The 19501-nt window shown below is 37.8% G+C and overlaps 1 protein-coding gene and 2 long non-coding RNA genes across 4 annotated transcripts; 1 reads left to right on the top strand and 2 right to left on the bottom strand.

Moving 5' to 3' along the window:
• The first annotated feature begins 8931 nt into the window (after positions 1-8931).
• Positions 8932-12995, top strand: LOC107572795 (uncharacterized). The gene is made up of 3 exons (XR_001607401.1): positions 8932-8993; positions 12716-12737; positions 12907-12995. It is a non-coding gene; the product is annotated as an uncharacterized lncRNA (long non-coding RNA).
• On the bottom strand, positions 9323-9726 carry LOC107572796 (uncharacterized). The gene is made up of 3 exons (XR_001607402.1): positions 9677-9726; positions 9477-9596; positions 9323-9395 (listed from the first exon to the last, which is right to left on the bottom strand). It is a non-coding gene; the product is annotated as an uncharacterized lncRNA (long non-coding RNA).
• A 2844-nt stretch (positions 12996-15839) lies between the features above and the next one.
• LOC107572794 (CMRF35-like molecule 6) lies at positions 15840-19043 on the bottom strand. 2 transcript variants are annotated; one of them, XM_016259233.1, is made up of 7 exons: positions 18900-19043; positions 17756-18052; positions 17556-17675; positions 17403-17474; positions 16998-17102; positions 16883-16920; positions 15840-16213 (listed from the first exon to the last, which is right to left on the bottom strand). In XM_016259233.1, the coding sequence occupies exons 1-7, from the start codon at positions 18940-18942 to the stop codon at positions 16070-16072; spliced, it is 819 nt and encodes a 272-aa protein (XP_016114719.1). In that variant the 5' UTR covers positions 18943-19043; the 3' UTR covers positions 15840-16069. The 2 variants fall into 2 exon arrangements, with proteins under 2 accessions (XP_016114719.1, XP_016114720.1); XM_016259234.1 differs by having other exon boundaries at positions 17756-18046.
• Positions 19044-19501: the final 458 nt, after the last annotated feature.

The raw sequence follows: 19501 nt of genomic DNA, 5'->3' as shown, positions 1-19501 counted from the left end.
TGTTATACTCCAATTACACACTTACTCTTCATGGACTAAAGAGATATGGCACCATAAATTTGCTTAGTAATGTTGTGCTGTGACAAACTATGACCTTTGATTGTTATTGTAAATATGTAATTCTCCAAAACACACAATGTTTCACTCACACTGTGCAGAGACAGTTAGATGTTTACAGATTACAGCAGTAGCTGTTTAAAGTAACTCTGATTTAGGTTGTATCAACATGACTTTTGTTCCCTCTGTTTGCATGTTCAGAATTATACGCTTCATCTCATGATGCATTTGGCACATGTACATGTCATGAAGAGGAAACTGGTTGTTTATTGACTTCTTTACTTGAACACAGATATGAGGCATAACAAGGGTATCAATCTAGTGACTGATATTTTAAGTAGAGGAACAAACACAGTCATCCTGAATACAAAACAGCAACGTAAATGTGGAGCGAACTCACCTGACAGACAAATCCAGATCCCCAAAACATAGAGGAGCTTCATTATTGTGTGTAAAACTTGTTATATTCCACTGTAGACCACTTTATATAAGTACTTCCTAGTTTAAGTCAGTACTATACTCTTACGCTGCCTTGATGGCTCTACTGGTGTGCAAAGCCTTTGTCATATTGAGGAACTCAATATTTTTAAACTATAGCAAAACACCCATAAATGTACTTGCACAGCATCTACTTCCTTTAACAGATGATGCATGTAGACAAGCCTTTTCACAGAGATCTGAGGTCTGTGTTTGTGCTTCCTAGTATTTGCTGCGCCATCAGCCAGTCAGTGTTGCCATTTTTTTTTGCAGCTCTATAGCCATAAGTCACATGACATTTAGGGTCACGTGGTTGACCCTGTAATGACGTGAGCTGTGTGTCATTCTTAGAAACTTAAACATGCATATGTGTGTGTGTGTGTGTGGTTAAAGCCCTCGAGCATTTTCATACACAGACCGATAAACCTAATGACCACATCTTCTGCTTTGTTCCAGCAGTGTGTTGGCATTGTTAGCTTTCTCACACAGATCTGAGATCAGTTCGTGGTGGTTGTCAGTTGTTGTGGACCACATCTGAGCTAGATGAGTCTGAAAGCAAAGCTCTTATTAAACGGCTTTCGTGTGAGCGTTAGTTAGCCTGTAATGCTTCTCACATCAGTCACAGCATGGCATGGTGTGTCAGTACATTGGTGAAAAACTCACAGGCCCCTAGCATGACATTTCTGTGATCGGTTCAAAATCAAATAGTCCTTTACCACAAGATGCACTGTGATTCGATCACTGAAACTGCACTCAGAGGGGTCAGTCAGTCTTTCTCAAAATACACTCAAAACAGCAAATGTCTGTTTAAATCACCAGTTCTTGTTTTCATTTTATTTAAATGAGTGAGGTGTTACTCCAGTTGTACAGAAGACATGTTTCTTTGTTAATGCATTGCCAACCTGCTGTCAAACAACACAACCATTTATTGGCTTGTAAAGGATGTTTGAAAGAGGCTTGGCGTGTTCCTGAAATTATGTAAATGAAGTTTGACAGAAGCACAGTGGTAAAAATCCACTGTTTTGTTTATGTGAAGCTTGTATTTCCTAGAGGACAAAATTCTAATGCATCTTCCTAGGATTTTGTAGAATTGTTTAGCTTACTAAACAGCTGGTAGTTAGTTTGCTATACAGTATTGGACAGTGGACACTGGTTTCTTTTTAGAGGATCATCAATGCAAAGCAAAATGAACATAATCCTTCATTTGGCAAGTAAGTAATCTCTCATAGCTCATGTTACTAATCCTAAACACAAATGTTCATTTACGAATGTCTGCCTGATGAGGGCTTTTGGGAACATGCAAAAAAATTAGCAAAATTCATATAAACCGATAGCCTTGTTGCACTTTGAGCGACTCGAATTGGAGTCCCCTATTGTGGTCTTTTCCCAATCCTGTCTATCTCTCTCCCTTCATGTCTGACCTGTCCGAATAAAACACATTAAAAAAAAGAAGAGAATGATGTTATAGTTATTGTACAAACCCAATTCCAAAAAAGTTGGGACACTGTACAAATTGTGAGTAAAAAAGGAATGGAATAATTTACAAATCTCATAAACTTATATTTTATTCACAAAAGAATATAAATAACATATCAAATGTTGAAAGTGAGACATTTTGAAATGTCATGCCAAATATTGGCTCATTTTGGATTTCATGAGAGCTACACATTCCAAAAAAGTTGGGACAGGTAAAAAGTTAAATGTACATATAAGGAACAGCTGGAGGACCAGTTTGCAACTTATTAGGTCAATTGGCAACATGATTGGGTATAAAAAGAGCCTCTCAGAGTGGCAGTGTCTCTCAGAAGTCAAGATGGGCAGAGGATCACCAATTCCCCCAATGCTGCGGCGAAAAATAGTGGAGCAATATCAGAAAGGAGTTTCTCAGAGAAAAATTGCAAAGAGTTTGAAGTTATCATCATCTACAGTGCATAATATCATCCAAAGATTCAGAGAATCTGGAACAATCTCTGTGCGTAAGGGTCAAGGCCAGAAAACCATACTGGATGCCCGTGATCTTCAGGCCCTTAGACGGCACTGCATCACATACAGGAATGCTACTGTAATGAAAATCACAACATGGGCTAGAAGAAGACGCGTCATGCTCCGGCTGTTGAGAACGTGCTCAGGACTCGTCAGTGAGTGATGTACACAGTCTTTGGCATCATTCACGTCTTCAGCTTTGCTTTCATTGGGCAGCGTGAAGCCTGTCAACGAGCATATGGAAACATATTAATGGCTCTATTTAATTGTATTTAAATTAAATTGGTTTTAAAATGTTGATATTAGACAGGGTTTGTTTATATATGTGCACATACCTTCTGATATCTTGAATTTTTTTCCTGTGCTGATGAACTGTGACCAATCCAACTGCAAATATGATCATGCTCAGACCACCGACAGCATACAGAACAGCCGTGGCCAAAAGTTTTGAGAATGACACAAATCGCCGCCATGGAATTATAAGGTTCTATCTGCATTCTGAGTGATTTTGAGATATTGAGCTTCAAAGATTTTGCATTCCATATAGCAAAAGTGATATGGGGAACAAGTCTCTTTCATACATGAAAATGACAGAGACCCTAAATGTATTCTAAAAGTACAATATCAAAATCCTCTCAAATTTGTAAATAGGGATTTTTGGTACAGGTCAAATGCAGATAGAAGTCATTTTCCGCTTGGAATTATAAGGTTCTATTTTGCAAAACATTAATTGAAGCAACAATTTTCAAGAAATACAAACAGTTTACTTATAATTTGTTTTAAAACATAAAATTAGTGTATGAGAAAGGTAAATTGAATGCTTTTTATGAAATTTATTTAATATTTTAGGACAAATAATTTTTTTTCTTGTTCAAGTAAAGCATAAAAGGCAATGCTAAATATTATGTCCAGTGCAAATGTTAATTTTATGCAGGAATATGGTGGGTAATTAAACACATCATTGCAGGAACGCAGACTTATAAGTGCATTACCCCCATAAACCAATTTAATTTAAATACAATTAAATAGCGCCATTAATATGTTTCCATATGCTTGTTGACAGGCTTCATGCTGCCCAATGAAAGCAAAGCTGAAGACGTGAGTGATGCCAAAGACTGTTGCCTTGTCCAAATGCCCACAATTGCAGTCTTTACACTTGACCACTTGACTACTTACATGACGTATTTCCTGTGTGTTCAAGTGAGCATGAAGACCACAAGTGTGCGTACAACTTTTCATTACCTGATGGGACACACTTATAGTGTTGTAAAAGTGCAAAGTGTTTACAGAGTTTTATTATTATTTTCAATACTTTGCATTTTAAAATCAACTTCTAAATGTCTGTTCAGTAGTCCTATAGATCAGTGTTTCCCAACCTTTTTTTTAGTCGCGGCACCCTTTTTAACAAACTTGTGGCACCCTACAAAATAAATTGTCACAATATTTGAATTTCTAACTTCGATTTGATAATTTGAAAAGTATAGATATTCGGTACAACAGGGAAGAACTACAGAATATAATGTCATACAGATATTTTTAATATTATTAAAAAATTGTCCATCAATGGTGGCAATCAGTAGGCTAATTTCTAATGAAGAGACCAATTTATACGACAGATTTTAATGTAGGCTTTTATACATATGTAAACATTATTTAATTACCATTATAACTAGCTATCTCACACATTTTTGCTCACTCAGTGTTTTTTTAATTTTACAGTGGGGTAATTTTGGTGCAATTAGTTCTTCCCGAGTCACATTAAAGATTTGTTCAAAATGAACGAATCGTTCAAGAACGACCCAACACTACTAAATAAAAACCTTGCTGCTCAAATAAGGCAATGAGGCATTAAAAGTCGGACAGCCCACAAATATATTTATTTACACAATAAAAAAACACATTCAGTTATGAGATCTTTGCTTACACCAAACATGCAGTTTGTAGTCCACAATTTTTTTTTGAAGCATGTAGAGTATTTTTTTTGTAAAATGCACAGTGTTATAGGTTACTGTGTCTTCTGACCTTGTACTTGGTCCACAACCTTGAGCAAGCATGCATGCTAATGGCTGCATATGTAAATGACTGTTGTACAAGTGCTGGGGATTGTGTGTGTATTAATCTGCAGATGGGTCTCTGTGAGCTTCTTGTAATCACCGGCAGTGTTCAGAGAAAAAAAATAATACTTTTCTGTATTTTAGATATAATCACAAGTCAATTCACTATGTAACTGCATTTATGTCCATAAATAACGTACTACACAAATGGTCCACTAGAGGACAATATCAAAGGAGATGTACACAGTTATTGCTAAACATACATACAGCATAACATAGAATCATTTACTGATATTTGACAGCTAGAAGACTTGACAATGAACAAATAGAAAGCTAACAGCTCTACCATGTTTTGTCAACTTCTGAGGTTTGTGCAATTGAATGCCTTATTACAAAACTATTGTAAATACGCATACTTTGAAATATTATAATAAGTATTTAGATTTTTGTCTCTCACCTCTGTAGTATAAGCGGTGTCTTGGATTTCAGCATCAACTTGATAATGAAAAAGTGCCATGCATTTGTGCTTACGATCGGAGCTGTGTGACTTTCTCCAACCCACTGCTCCAAATATAATCACCATCACAGTCAGACCAATGGCTGTGATCATCAGAGGAACTAAAACATACATAGACAGGGGAAACGTGACAGACTGTGATGTTAGTCATGTGATTGATGAAATAGTCACACTGACATTGCGGTAATATCTCACCAGGGTGAACCTGGTGTAGAAACTAAGTTATGGGGGCTTGCACTTCAAGGAAGGTGGCTTGATCATGAAATGTTTCTGGCAGATCTCACATTACATGCAAAGATGTGGCAACTAATGTAAGTTCATTTCATTTTATAGTGTGTGGATTAATAATCCTTACCTGAGGAGAGTGAATATTGTGCACCGCTCTCATTAGATGCTGGTTTGGATGAAACAACAGGACCTTTAAATCCTTTAAATGTACAAGAGAGACAACATCATCCCATAATTTGATACATAGATAAATACAATAATATTCTGATTAGTTCAGTACCTGTTGAAAATGAGGTTGTGGTGTCAGCAGATGCTGAAGATGTGGAGAATGAACTTTGTGTCATGGAGGATTGAGAACTTGCTGCTGGTTTAGGAGTTGTGGGTCTGTTTGTGTCCAAGGCTATAATAGTTATTATTAACATGTAGATGAGTATTTTACACTTCCTTAAATCTACACCAAATCCTGTGCATCATTCTTACCTTTAGATACTGTCAGTTTGACTTCCTTATATGTGTCTTTAACAGATCTGTTCACTGCACACCAGTAAATCCCAGAGTCTGACTCCTGTAGATCAGTGATGCTCACAGTGAAGGTTCCAGCTCCATGATCCTTCAGTGTGTATCTTCCTCTAGGTGACTGGTCAGATTTCACTAAAACATCTCTGTCTTCACATGGTTCTCTGCAGAAATACTTTATATTGGTTGAAGCCAAGCCGTGGGAACATGTAATTGTGACACCTTTTCCACTGTATCCATGTATATCAGCTCCATCTGTAACCGAAATTCCTGTTCAATGCAATAAAAATGTATATAATACACAAGTATGTGCCATGAACCAACTGATAGCAAGTTATCTGACACAATCTGTCGGGGTAGTTTTCTGTCAGTATTATAGTTGCTACTGTCTAGGGCTGTAACAAATGATTACTTTGATGATTGTTCAGTCTATCGATTATTTTTTAGATTAATCAATTATTTTTTTTACATTGAATCTATTTAGGCCTATTATTTTCCTATTAGACTTAAAATCCTTACCAATAACCTTAGTTAACCTACCAATAAACAATGACCATCACTTCTGCCACTAATATTTCAACATGATATTTACACAAATATCCTCAAAAGGCCTCCTGTATGAACAAAGGCCTCCTGTAGCGAATCGATGTGTTTTTGTAAGAAAAATATCCATATTCAAAATAATAATAATAATAATAGAAGTAATAATCACTTTAATGTAGCTTGCGCCAACAGTTGTACATGGAAGCAGCTCCGGGCGGATGACGTATGAGGTCGGCTTTGCGCATGTGCCGGTGAGTCTCGTGAAAACCAACGTTTGTTAAAGGAACACTCCACTATTTTTGAAAATAGGCTCATTTTCCAACTCCCCTAGAGTTAAACAGTTGAGTTTTACCGTTTTCGAATCCATTCAGCTGATCTCCGGGTCTGGTGGTAGCACTTTTAGCTGTAGCTTAGCATAGATCATTGAATCTGATTAGACCGTTAGCATCTCGCTCAAAAATGACCAAAGAGCCCTATGGTCTCGTGGACTTAACAGACGTGCACGCAGCAGCCATTGTAAAGCCTCTGTTATACTTCAGTTCGGACGCATACATGAACAGCTGCGGACAGCACTGATGCGGACTACTTGTATTTACACTGCTGAAAGTGTATGCTGTGGTGGTTCGCGTGGCGAACATATTCCACACATCGGCCTGAACAGTAAACAAACATGCGGATGTCCATGCAGGAGGAAGTGCTGCTTTGTCTGCTGTACTAAGCTAATTCACAGAAAAAGAAGAAAAGGCAAGAAAGTGGTGTGTTTTTCCAGTGCATGTGCAGTTGGTGCTTTTGTAGCCTACTGACGCGCGATCACAAAAAATGGGAGGCACGCGGATGTCTGCAAAGAGCCTTGCGTACACCCTCGGATGACGATTTTTAAGTCACACTTGAGTCCTCAAGACTGAAAGTGCACATGAAGTGTGCCATTTAGGCCATATTTGGGACTGTTTCACCTCAGTCAGCATTCGTCTCGAGTGGGTTGGCTCGCCATCTTGCATCATCATCTAATTGAAATGAACGGTGTTCCAGCATGGGAAAAAACCCTGACTTGCATATATACAGTCAATAATAAGTTCACAAACATAATCAGATTCACCCTTTCTAGTTCAATAACTGAACAAATAGCATTTGTCAGCCTGTAAACAGTGACATTTCCACTGTAATTGGACACTCAGGTGACATTACGCTAATTAAACAAGTTACCCATCGTCGTTATCGCACAATATGAACATTTCAAACTCATAAACATGTAATTGATCAACCAACAGACATCTTTTAACTTGTCATAAAACAACGTTTGCATTTTCTCTTACTCAAATACATCAGCACACATCTAATTGCATATACAGCCATTTCTACACATTGCAAATCGTGTACTGACCAAAATCCAAAGAAATCAGAATCAGAATGAGCTTTATAGCCAGGTATGTTTACACGTACGAGGAATTTGTTTTAGTGAAAGAAGCTCCACAGTGCAACAGAATGACAGTGACAAGACAGGACACAGATGATACAAAGAATAATATAAAAATATACAAAATAGGCAATGTACAAAAAAGCAAAAACACAATATATAATATAGACAATTATGTATGTAAAATAACACATATGTGACCCTGGACCACAAAACTTAAGTCGCACATTTGCAGCAAAAGCCATCAATACACTGTGTATGAATCAAAATTATCGATTTTTCTTTTATTCCAAAAATCATTAGGATATTAAGTAAAGATCATGTTCCATGAAGATATTTAGTAAATTTCCTACCATAAATATATAAAAACTTAATTTTTGATTAGTAATATGCACTGCTAAGAACTTCATTTGGACAGCTTTAAAGGCGATTTTCTCAATATTTAGATTTTTTTTGCACCCTCAGATTCCAGATTTTCAAATAGTAATATCTCGGCAAAATATTGTCCTATCCTAGCAAACCATGCATCAATGGAAAGCTTGATTAAAAAAATTGACAATTATGATTGATTTTGTGGTCCCTGGTCACAAGTATTTTATCCTTTTTATTTTCTTGCTCAGAATTATGCTGCTGCTCATCTCTTTAATCTCACGGAGAAACCAAAATGGCTCTCCCCATTAGCAAATAATGTGGTGGGGCAGGGCTTCTACTTATGGTGCTTTTCCACTACGTCCGCTACTTCCGCGTCGCTCCATCAAGCTCTCGCTGGATCCGCTCCTCTGCTATCAACGAGAGGAACGTCTGTACTTTCACAACAGACCATGAAACAGCCATTTTTTGGTGGTTAAAAAACGGTGTGCTTGTTCAAAACAGTTGTGTTTGATCCTTCGCTGGCTGTGCTGATTTAAATCTAGCGGATGTGTTGTGTCTCATGTCGCAAGTTCAATGACGCAGGTTGTGACAATTCTTTTTGGCCAATCAGTGATCAGCAGAGTTTACACGTCACGTTTTGGTAATGGTACGGTTCACTTGAAACCTCAACTGAGGTGGTACTGTGCTGATTTAAATCTAGCGGATGTGTTGTGTCTCATGTCGCAAGTTCAATGACGCAGGTTGTGACAATTCTTTTTGGCCAATCAGTGATCAGCAGAGTTTACACGTCACGTTTTGGTAATGGTACGGTTCACTTGAAACCTCAACTGAGGTGGTACTTAAACAGAGAACCGCTCCAAATATAATCACCATCACAGTCAGACCAATGGCTGTGATCATCAGAGGAACTAAAACATACATAGACAGGGGAAACGTGACAGACTGTGATGTTAGTCATGTGATTGATGAAATAGTCACACTGACATTGCGGTAATATCTCACCAGGGTGAACCTGGTGTAGAAACTAAGTTATGGGGGCTTGCACTTCAAGGAAGGTGGCTTGATCATGAAATGTTTCTGGCAGATCTCACATTACATGCAAAGATGTGGCAACTAATGTAAGTTCATTTCATTTTATAGTGTGTGGATTAATAATCCTTACCTGAGGAGAGTGAATATTGTGCACCGCTCTCATTAGATGCTGGTTTGGATGAAACAACAGGACCTTTAAATCCTTTAAATGTACAAGAGAGACAACATCATCCCATAATTTGATACATAGATAAATACAATAATATTCTGATTAGTTCAGTACCTGTTGAAGATGAGGTTGTGGTGTCAGCAGATGCTGAAGATGTGGAGAATGAACTTTGTGTCATGGAGGATTGAGAACTTGCTGCTGGTTTAGGAGTTGTGGGTCTGTTTGTGTCCAAGGCTATAATAGTTATTATTAACATGTAGATGAGTATTTTACACTTCCTTAAATCTACACCAAATCCTGTGCATCATTCTTACCTTTAGATACTGTCAGTTTGACTTCCTTATATGTGTCTTTAACAGATCTGTTCACTGCACACCAGTAAATCCCAGAGTCTGACTCCTGTAGATCAGTGATGCTCACAGTGAAGGTTCCAGCTCCATGATCCTTCAGTGTGTATCTTCCTCTAGGTGACTGGTCAGATTTCACTAAAACATCTCTGTCTTCACATGGTTCTCTGCAGAAATACTTTATATTGGTTGAAGCCAAGCCGTGGGAACATGTAATTGTGACACCTTTTCCACTGTATCCATGTATATCAGCTCCATCTGTAACCGAAATTCCTGTTCAATGCAATAAAAATGTATATAATACACAAGTATGTGCCATGAACCAACTGATAGCAAGTTATCTGACACAATCTGTCGGGGTAGTTTTCTGTCAGTATTATAGTTGCTACTGTCTAGGGCTGTAACAAATGATTACTTTGATGATTGTTCAGTCTATCGATTATTTTTTAGATTAATCAATTATTTTTTTTACATTGAATCTATTTAGGCCTATTATTTTCCTATTAGACTTAAAATCCTTACCAATAACCTTAGTTAACCTACCAATAAACAATGACCATCACTTCTGCCACTAATATTTCAACATGATATTTACACAAATATCCTCAAAAGGCCTCCTGTATGAACAAAGGCCTCCTGTAGCGAATCGATGTGTTTTTGTAAGAAAAATATCCATATTCAAAATAATAATAATAATAATAGAAGTAATAATCACTTTAATGTAGCTTGCGCCAACAGTTGTACATGGAAGCAGCTCCGGGCGGATGACGTATGAGGTCGGCTTTGCGCATGTGCCGGTGAGTCTCGTGAAAACCAACGTTTGTTAAAGGAACACTCCACTATTTTTGAAAATAGGCTCATTTTCCAACTCCCCTAGAGTTAAACAGTTGAGTTTTACCGTTTTCGAATCCATTCAGCTGATCTCCGGGTCTGGTGGTAGCACTTTTAGCTGTAGCTTAGCATAGATCATTGAATCTGATTAGACCGTTAGCATCTCGCTCAAAAATGACCAAAGAGCCCTATGGTCTCGTGGACTTAACAGACGTGCACGCAGCAGCCATTGTAAAGCCTCTGTTATACTTCAGTTCGGACGCATACATGAACAGCTGCGGACAGCACTGATGCGGACTACTTGTATTTACACTGCTGAAAGTGTATGCTGTGGTGGTTCGCGTGGCGAACATATTCCACACATCGGCCTGAACAGTAAACAAACATGCGGATGTCCATGCAGGAGGAAGTGCTGCTTTGTCTGCTGTACTAAGCTAATTCACAGAAAAAGAAGAAAAGGCAAGAAAGTGGTGTGTTTTTCCAGTGCATGTGCAGTTGGTGCTTTTGTAGCCTACTGACGCGCGATCACAAAAAATGGGAGGCACGCGGATGTCTGCAAAGAGCCTTGCGTACACCCTCGGATGACGATTTTTAAGTCACACTTGAGTCCTCAAGACTGAAAGTGCACATGAAGTGTGCCATTTAGGCCATATTTGGGACTGTTTCACCTCAGTCAGCATTCGTCTCGAGTGGGTTGGCTCGCCATCTTGCATCATCATCTAATTGAAATGAACGGTGTTCCAGCATGGGAAAAAACCCTGACTTGCATATATACAGTCAATAATAAGTTCACAAACATAATCAGATTCACCCTTTCTAGTTCAATAACTGAACAAATAGCATTTGTCAGCCTGTAAACAGTGACATTTCCACTGTAATTGGACACTCAGGTGACATTACGCTAATTAAACAAGTTACCCATCGTCGTTATCGCACAATATGAACATTTCAAACTCATAAACATGTAATTGATCAACCAACAGACATCTTTTAACTTGTCATAAAACAACGTTTGCATTTTCTCTTACTCAAATACATCAGCACACATCTAATTGCATATACAGCCATTTCTACACATTGCAAATCGTGTACTGACCAAAATCCAAAGAAATCAGAATCAGAATGAGCTTTATAGCCAGGTATGTTTACACGTACGAGGAATTTGTTTTAGTGAAAGAAGCTCCACAGTGCAACAGAATGACAGTGACAAGACAGGACACAGATGATACAAAGAATAATATAAAAATATACAAAATAGGCAATGTACAAAAAAGCAAAAACACAATATATAATATAGACAATTATGTATGTAAAATAACACATATGTGACCCTGGACCACAAAACTTAAGTCGCACATTTGCAGCAAAAGCCATCAATACACTGTGTATGAATCAAAATTATCGATTTTTCTTTTATTCCAAAAATCATTAGGATATTAAGTAAAGATCATGTTCCATGAAGATATTTAGTAAATTTCCTACCATAAATATATAAAAACTTAATTTTTGATTAGTAATATGCACTGCTAAGAACTTCATTTGGACAGCTTTAAAGGCGATTTTCTCAATATTTAGATTTTTTTTGCACCCTCAGATTCCAGATTTTCAAATAGTAATATCTCGGCAAAATATTGTCCTATCCTAGCAAACCATGCATCAATGGAAAGCTTGATTAAAAAAATTGACAATTATGATTGATTTTGTGGTCCCTGGTCACAAGTATTTTATCCTTTTTATTTTCTTGCTCAGAATTATGCTGCTGCTCATCTCTTTAATCTCACGGAGAAACCAAAATGGCTCTCCCCATTAGCAAATAATGTGGTGGGGCAGGGCTTCTACTTATGGTGCTTTTCCACTACGTCCGCTACTTCCGCGTCGCTCCATCAAGCTCTCGCTGGATCCGCTCCTCTGCTATCAACGAGAGGAACGTCTGTACTTTCACAACAGACCATGAAACAGCCATTTTTTGGTGGTTAAAAAACGGTGTGCTTGTTCAAAACAGTTGTGTTTGATCCTTCGCTGGCTGTGCTGATTTAAATCTAGCGGATGTGTTGTGTCTCATGTCGCAAGTTCAATGACGCAGGTTGTGACAATTCTTTTTGGCCAATCAGTGATCAGCAGAGTTTACACGTCACGTTTTGGTAATGGTACGGTTCACTTGAAACCTCAACTGAGGTGGTACTGAAAAAAGTACCAGGTACTGTACCAAGTGGAAAACCCCCCAAAAGTGAACCGTACTGAACAGTACCTTGCCCTACCATGCAGTGGAAAAGCACCATTAGACTCAATGTAACTGACCCTTCGCAAAAACCCACCCTCCTTAGTTACTGTTGCTATGTCCGCTCTCACAATACTCATCATACCAGGTACTGTACCAAGTGGAAAACCCCCCAAAAGTGAACCGTACTGAACAGTACCTTGCCCTACCATGCAGTGGAAAAGCACCATTAGACTCAATGTAACTGACCCTTCGCAAAAACCCACCCTCCTTAGTTACTGTTGCTATGTCCGCTCTCACAATACTCATCATGTTCTCATGCAATAAAAAAATACATTGTTGAAACACTTATCAGGCATGCAAGTGCAGCTCATATCTCTTTGAATGATGAAACATCAAATTCTCCAAAACTGTTTGCCAAGCTTATACGGTTAAATTTTCATTTGAAATCACCTAATAAATCCGACAACAGGCTTCCTGTGATAGAGCGGCCATATTATGTGTTTTTCGTTTTTCCCCATTCACAAGTATCCACCTTTATTTTTCCCGTAAGAGTGGGTGTGTCCATTTGTAAATTTTATGTGTCTGGCTTCCGGTGTCATCTGCTTCCAGGTATTTTTAGCTGTAAAAAACAGCTCGTTTTGCGGCTTGATATTTCAAACTGGTGTGTTTGCCGTATTATTTTAATGTATTATCTTAATTGTCAACACACTGGTTTGTAGTGCAACCATTTTACCGTTTACTTCACTTTGTTATTCTTCTTGTTATTTCCCTACAGCGGCTAATGAACCGGATGTCTTGCACATTGATAGAAAACGGCTTACTTCCACGGTGAAAAATAAGGTGGATATGAGTGACATGTCTTGGGTATTCTATAGTCTTTGATGCAAGTCTTGAAAATGTGCACTTGTGGAGGTTTATAGAATGCAGTGGTCACACTCGTAAAAACAAAACTCATCTGCATACAAGCCATTAGCATATGTTCTAGTGAGTCTTGTTTTTGTGTGAAACATGTCAGAGGATTAAGGATTAATGTAAACAGTGATATACGTCAACGCAATGCACGCAAATCAACTTATTTTTATAATCTGCATAATCAATTTAGTCCACATGTCACGCTGTCGCATTTCTTGTTTTTTGGTACAGTAGTTTATTTTGCATACTCATAAATTCTAGTTTTGCACAGACAGTGAGGACAGCATACATAGTGCCTTTATTAAGCAGAGAAATGTCTATCAGTGTTTTTATATGCAAGCAACTGAAAGTTTGCGTTCATTCAAAATGTATGCAGTGAAATCTATAAAATATTGATGTGACCAGCTGCGCCATGTTACCATGTGACTTCCTGGTCTCTTCGCAGACAAATGAGATATGGGGCAATACAGTTTCTAGGTAATGTTACTTCTGACCTCTGTTATTGTCATTTATTTAAAAATGAGTAATTCTTAAAAACCCTCTTCTTGTAGTGGAGCTTTTCAATGTGTGCCATATTTCACCTCAGTTGTACACAATGATTTACTTGCACTGAGTTGAGAAAAATACTCTAGCTTAAGGGTGAATTGTAAAAATGATTTAAATCCAACAAATGAAGCCAAGCACATACTAATGTTTTTATTTATTATTTTTTAATTTTTTTATTTGAATCCTGGGCACATTAGAGACTCTTTGACCACTCAACAACATTATAAGCATCTAATGGCCACTTCCTCTTTTTCTACACTCGTTGCATGTATAGCCATTTCCCTTGTACACAAAGATCAGTTTTGTGGTTGATATTAGTGATAAAGTTCAGAATTTGTGCCGAAAAGCTGCTAGCAGATCAGTATTTTAAGTTGAGCATTCATATAGATATAACAACACAAGATCTTCTACATGCACTTTAAAAGTTTCAGTTGAACTAAAGAAATAATCTATCTTTTAAAATGTCATGTAAATGTCAAAAGACAAAGGTGATTTGCAAATAGTGTTTAAAGGGGTCATATGATGTTGCTATAAAGAACATTATGTTGTGTATTTGGTGTAATGCAATGTGTTTATGCGGTTTAAGGTTAAAAAAACACATTATTTTCCACACACTGTACACTATTGTTTCTCCTCTATGCCCCGCCTTTCTGAAACATGTCGATTTTTACAAAGCTCATTGGTCTGAAAAGCGAGGTGTGCTGTGATTGGCCAGCTATCCAGTGCGTTGTGATTGGCCGAATACCTCAAGCGTGTGACGGAAATGTTACGCCCCTTACCACATTGTGATGATGCCCTGTCCGGCCGGAGCGACGAGACAAAAACATTCAAACCCATTATAAACGAGGCATTCGTTGCATCCAGTGGGGACATAATTACGGATTATAATGACTTATACTGTCTTTTCATGCATTGCGTTGCGTATCGCGCCGTGTCGCGCAAACATAAAACCATGTCTGCATTTGTGATCAGAGAAATGACAAACAACAAGCGCTACTCTACACTTAACTTTTATAAAGAATATCTCTTTGGATTTGAGACTTTAGTCTTTGCAACTTTACAGATCTTCTTTATGCACCAAGAGCTTGTAACACTCCAAAGAGAAAGGAAAAATTGAAATCGCATCATGTGACCCCTTTAAACCTAGAACTGTGCATGTAAGTGTACTGGTTTGATCACTCTGTAAAAACAAGTCAAAGCTTTTAACAAAAACTGACCTGACAGAAAGATCCAGATCCACAGAACATGGAAGGTCTTCATTTTCATCAATACTCTTTCGAGTCTCCAGTCCATTTAATACTTTGAAGTTCAGCTGATTCTGTATTCGTTATTGGTCAAATACTTTTTGTTAAAAATGCAAGACTTGTTTTAACAAAGGAAGTTGGAGTTGCTAAACGTGTACAATAGTGGCATCAAACTAATCCCACCCATCTTTAGTTTAGTGATGACTTCCTCTTTAGCACTTAATCTGTATGCTTGCTTGCTAACCACTTCACACAGATCTGAGATCAGTACTCATGCAATGAGTACATTCTAAGTAAAAGACTTACTGCTGTAATAAGAGCCTGACACATTAAACAATCTGACAAACCAGAATGTATTTATTTACACTCGGACAAAACAACATTCAAGAGACCTTAACTACTTACACTAAACACACAGTCCACAACATTGACTGAAGCAAGTCAGGTTCAGGTGTCTTGATGCATAAATGCATAGATTCAGGTCAGACACCCAGGTCTTCTAACCCAATAAATGTCCACAACCTTTAGCATGTATCCTAATGCTGCATATGTAGCTGATATATCAGCATTGGGTTTTGGAGCTCATTTGGTGCAGCTGGGCTCCAGTCACACGGAGAGGGTGGAGTATAGTGGAGGATCTTGGATCTGATTGGCTTCTGTACTTTTATTGACAGTAGAATAAATGGTGATGCCTGTGTGTGCTTCAGTCCGCTGTTGGGTCTCCGTGATCGCCTCATAATCACCTGCAGTCTGTGGATTCAGTAATAAAATATTATAAAATGAATAAAGGAACTAATTACATTTGTATTACAAAATTACAACTGTACTGGGACAATGAATTAATAAATTCACTTTTTGTTAACTATATGTTAGCTAGAAGACTTTGTTGACAGTAAAGTACAAAGTGTTGGCATTTTGTGTTCTCAAGTTATATATGGTCATATTAGCGATATTTTGGTGAAATTTCACATGGCAGAAAAGGTCCATTGTCAATAACACAGTGCTGTATGAAGCACTGCTCACAAAAGTCACTTTCAAACCAAGCAGCGTTTTGTTGGTCAGTGTGGCGATTTCACCTTGAACATGAGCGAAATCTGTGTGGGGAACTTTCCCGCCCTAAGCAAAACTCCTGATCTCACAAATTCCTATTGAAATGATTGTATTTCGCCTATGAAATTCCGCAGAGCAGCAGCAGTAAATATGACCCCACTTTTATGTTGTATATCATCTACAGTCGACCTTCAGAGTTTGGAGATGTCCCACATCAGTTTTTGAATGAAACGCAGTATAATTTAAGATGTGAACTTTTTTTTTTTTATCACTGTACACTTTTGAAAGAATCAAATAAGCCAAAAAACCCCCCACTATTGTAAATTCATATACTTTTAAAATATGTAAGAAGTGTTCTGTGTTTCTTACCTCTGTTGAATGTGTGGTGCCTTGGATTTCAGCATCAACTTAAATTGGAAATAGGGAAACACTTTATTAGATGTACTGTATTGCATTTTTTTTTAAATATACTATTTGCCCTTACCATTGGAACTTGGTGAGTTTTTCCTTTGCTTATTCCATAAACAGAGAACCGCTCCAAATATAATCACCATCACAGTCAGACCGATGGCTGTGATCATCAGAGGACCTAAAAATGCAGAGACGGGGAAACGTGACAGACTTTCTATGATATTAGTCATGCGATTGCCGAAACACTCACATTGACGTTGCAGTAATATCTCAATAGTTCCTTAAATAAACAGAGTGATAGCATCCTTAATGAATGCAGTGTAGAAAAAAAAGTTAATGCGGACCTCACAGGTCTGTCATGATTTTGCTTGACACTGGTTTAAAAAAAAAAAATGTATGTTTACACGCAAAGACATGGCAGCTGGTGTTTGTTAATTTTGTTTTGTGGTGAACAGAGAAATAATCATGAACTGAATACCTGAGGAGAGTGAATATTGTGCACCGCTCTCATTAGATGCTGGTTTGGATGAAACAACAGGACCTTTAAATCCTTTAAATGTACAAGAGAGACAACATCATCCCATAATTTGATACATAGATAAATACAATAATATTCTGATTAGTTCAGTACCTGTTGAAGATGAGGTTGTGGTGTCAGCAGATGCTGAAGATGTGGAGAATGAACTTTGTGTCATGGAGGATTGAGAACTTGCTGCTGGTTTAGGAGTTGTGGGTCTGTTTGTGTCCAAGGCTATAATAGTTATTATTAACATGTAGATGAGTATTTTACACTTCCTTAAATCTACACCAAATCCTGTGCATCATTCTTACCTTTAGATACTGTCAGTTTGACTTCCTTATATGTGTCTTTAACAGATCTGTCCACTGCACACCAGTAAATCCCAGAGTCTGACTCCTGTAGATCAGTGATGCTCACAGTGAAGGTTCCAGCTCCATGATCCTTCAGTGTGTATCTTCCTCTAGGTGACTGGTCAGATTTCACTAAAACATCTTTGTCTTCACATGGTTCTCTGCAGAAATACTTTATATTGGTTGAAGCCAAGCCGTGGGAACATGTAATTGTGACACCTTTTCCACTGTATCCATGTATATCAGCTCCATCTGTAACTGAAATCCCAATTTCTGCTGAATGTAATAAACAACATAATGTACGTAACAGACGTTTCTATTTTATATCTGGTGTTTTAATAATATTGAACGATTTTGATCAGTAGATATTATTTACATCAGTGTGTAGTTATACATAACATGGTGGCATATGTGTGCTAATCTAACAGTCTGCTGGGATATTGTTCTCTCAATTTTATAGTTGTTACTGTCAATTTCATGGCTTTCAGTACATCAGCTTTTGTCTGCTTGTTGACTGTCTAGTTTTGCATACATGGAATAGTGAGGACAGCATACTGTACATTGAATAGCACCAATTATTAAAGTTTGAGTTCAACAGTGAAATTGAAATATGAGCATAAATCAGATTTGCTGAGACTGGCTGTACCATGTTATACTCCAATTACACACTTACTCTTCATGGACTAAAGAGATATGGCACCATAAATTTGCTTAGTAATGTTGTGCTGTGACAAACTATGACCTTTGATTGTTATTGTAAATATGTAATTCTCCAAAACACACAATGTTTCACTCACACTGTGCAGAGACAGTTAGATGTTTACAGATTACAGCAGTAGCTGTTTAAAGTAACTCTGATTTAGGTTGTATCAACATGACTTTTGTTCCCTCTGTTTGCATGTTCAGAATTATACGCTTCATCTCATGATGCATTTGGCACATGTACATGTCATGAAGAGGAAACTGGTTGTTTATTGACTTCTTTACTTGAACACAGATATGAGGCATAACAAGGGTATCAATCTAGTGACTGATATTTTAAGTAGAGGAACAAACACAGTCATCCTGAATACAAAACAGCAACGTAAATGTGGAGCGAACTCACCTGACAGACAAATCCAGATCCCCAAAACATAGAGGAGCTTCATTATTGTGTGTAAAACTTGTTATATTCCACTGTAGACCACTTTATATAAGTACTTCCTAGTTTAAGTCAGTACTATACTCTTACGCTGCCTTGATGGCTCTACTGGTGTGCAAAGCCTTTGTCATATTGAGGAACTCAATATTTTTAAACTATAGCAAAACACCCATAAATGTACTTGCACAGCATCTACTTCCTTTAACAGATGATGCATGTAGACAAGCCTTTTCACAGAGATCTGAGGTCTGTGTTTGTGCTTCCTAGTATTTGCTGCGCCATCAGCCAGTCAGTGTTGCCATTTTTTTTTGCAGCTCTATAGCCATAAGTCACATGACATTTAGGGTCACGTGGTTGACCCTGTAATGACGTGAGCTGTGTGTCATTCTTAGAAACTTAAACATGCATATGTGTGTGTGTGTGTGTGGTTAAAGCCCTCGAGCATTTTCATACACAGACCGATAAACCTAATGACCACATCTTCTGCTTTGTTCCAGCAGTGTGTTGGCATTGTTAGCTTTCTCACACAGATCTGAGATCAGTTCGTGGTGGTTGTCAGTTGTTGT

Source organism: Sinocyclocheilus grahami, unplaced genomic scaffold (genome assembly GCF_001515645.1).
Source record: "Sinocyclocheilus grahami isolate Dianchi unplaced genomic scaffold, SAMN03320097.WGS_v1.1 scaffold1813.1, whole genome shotgun sequence".
Taxonomy (NCBI): domain Eukaryota; kingdom Metazoa; phylum Chordata; class Actinopteri; order Cypriniformes; family Cyprinidae; genus Sinocyclocheilus; species Sinocyclocheilus grahami.
The sequence above is the reverse complement of the archived record's forward strand: the minus strand, read 5'-3'. Positions and strand labels throughout refer to the sequence as shown.

What these genes read in the sequence shown, in the direction of transcription:
- LOC107572794 (XM_016259233.1), bottom strand. Translation starts at nt 18,942, where the DNA reads ATGAAGCTCCTCTATGTTTTGGGGATCTGGATTTGTCTGTCAG. An exon ending in CACAACCTCATCTTCAACAG is followed by an intron (nt 17,475 to 17,555) that starts GTACTGAACTAA and finishes GTACATTTAAAG; the next exon opens with GATTTAAAGGTCCTGTTGTT. An exon ending in AAACTCACCAAGTTCCAATG is followed by an intron (nt 16,921 to 16,997) that starts GTAAGGGCAAAT and finishes TTCCAATTTAAG; the next exon opens with TTGATGCTGAAATCCAAGGC.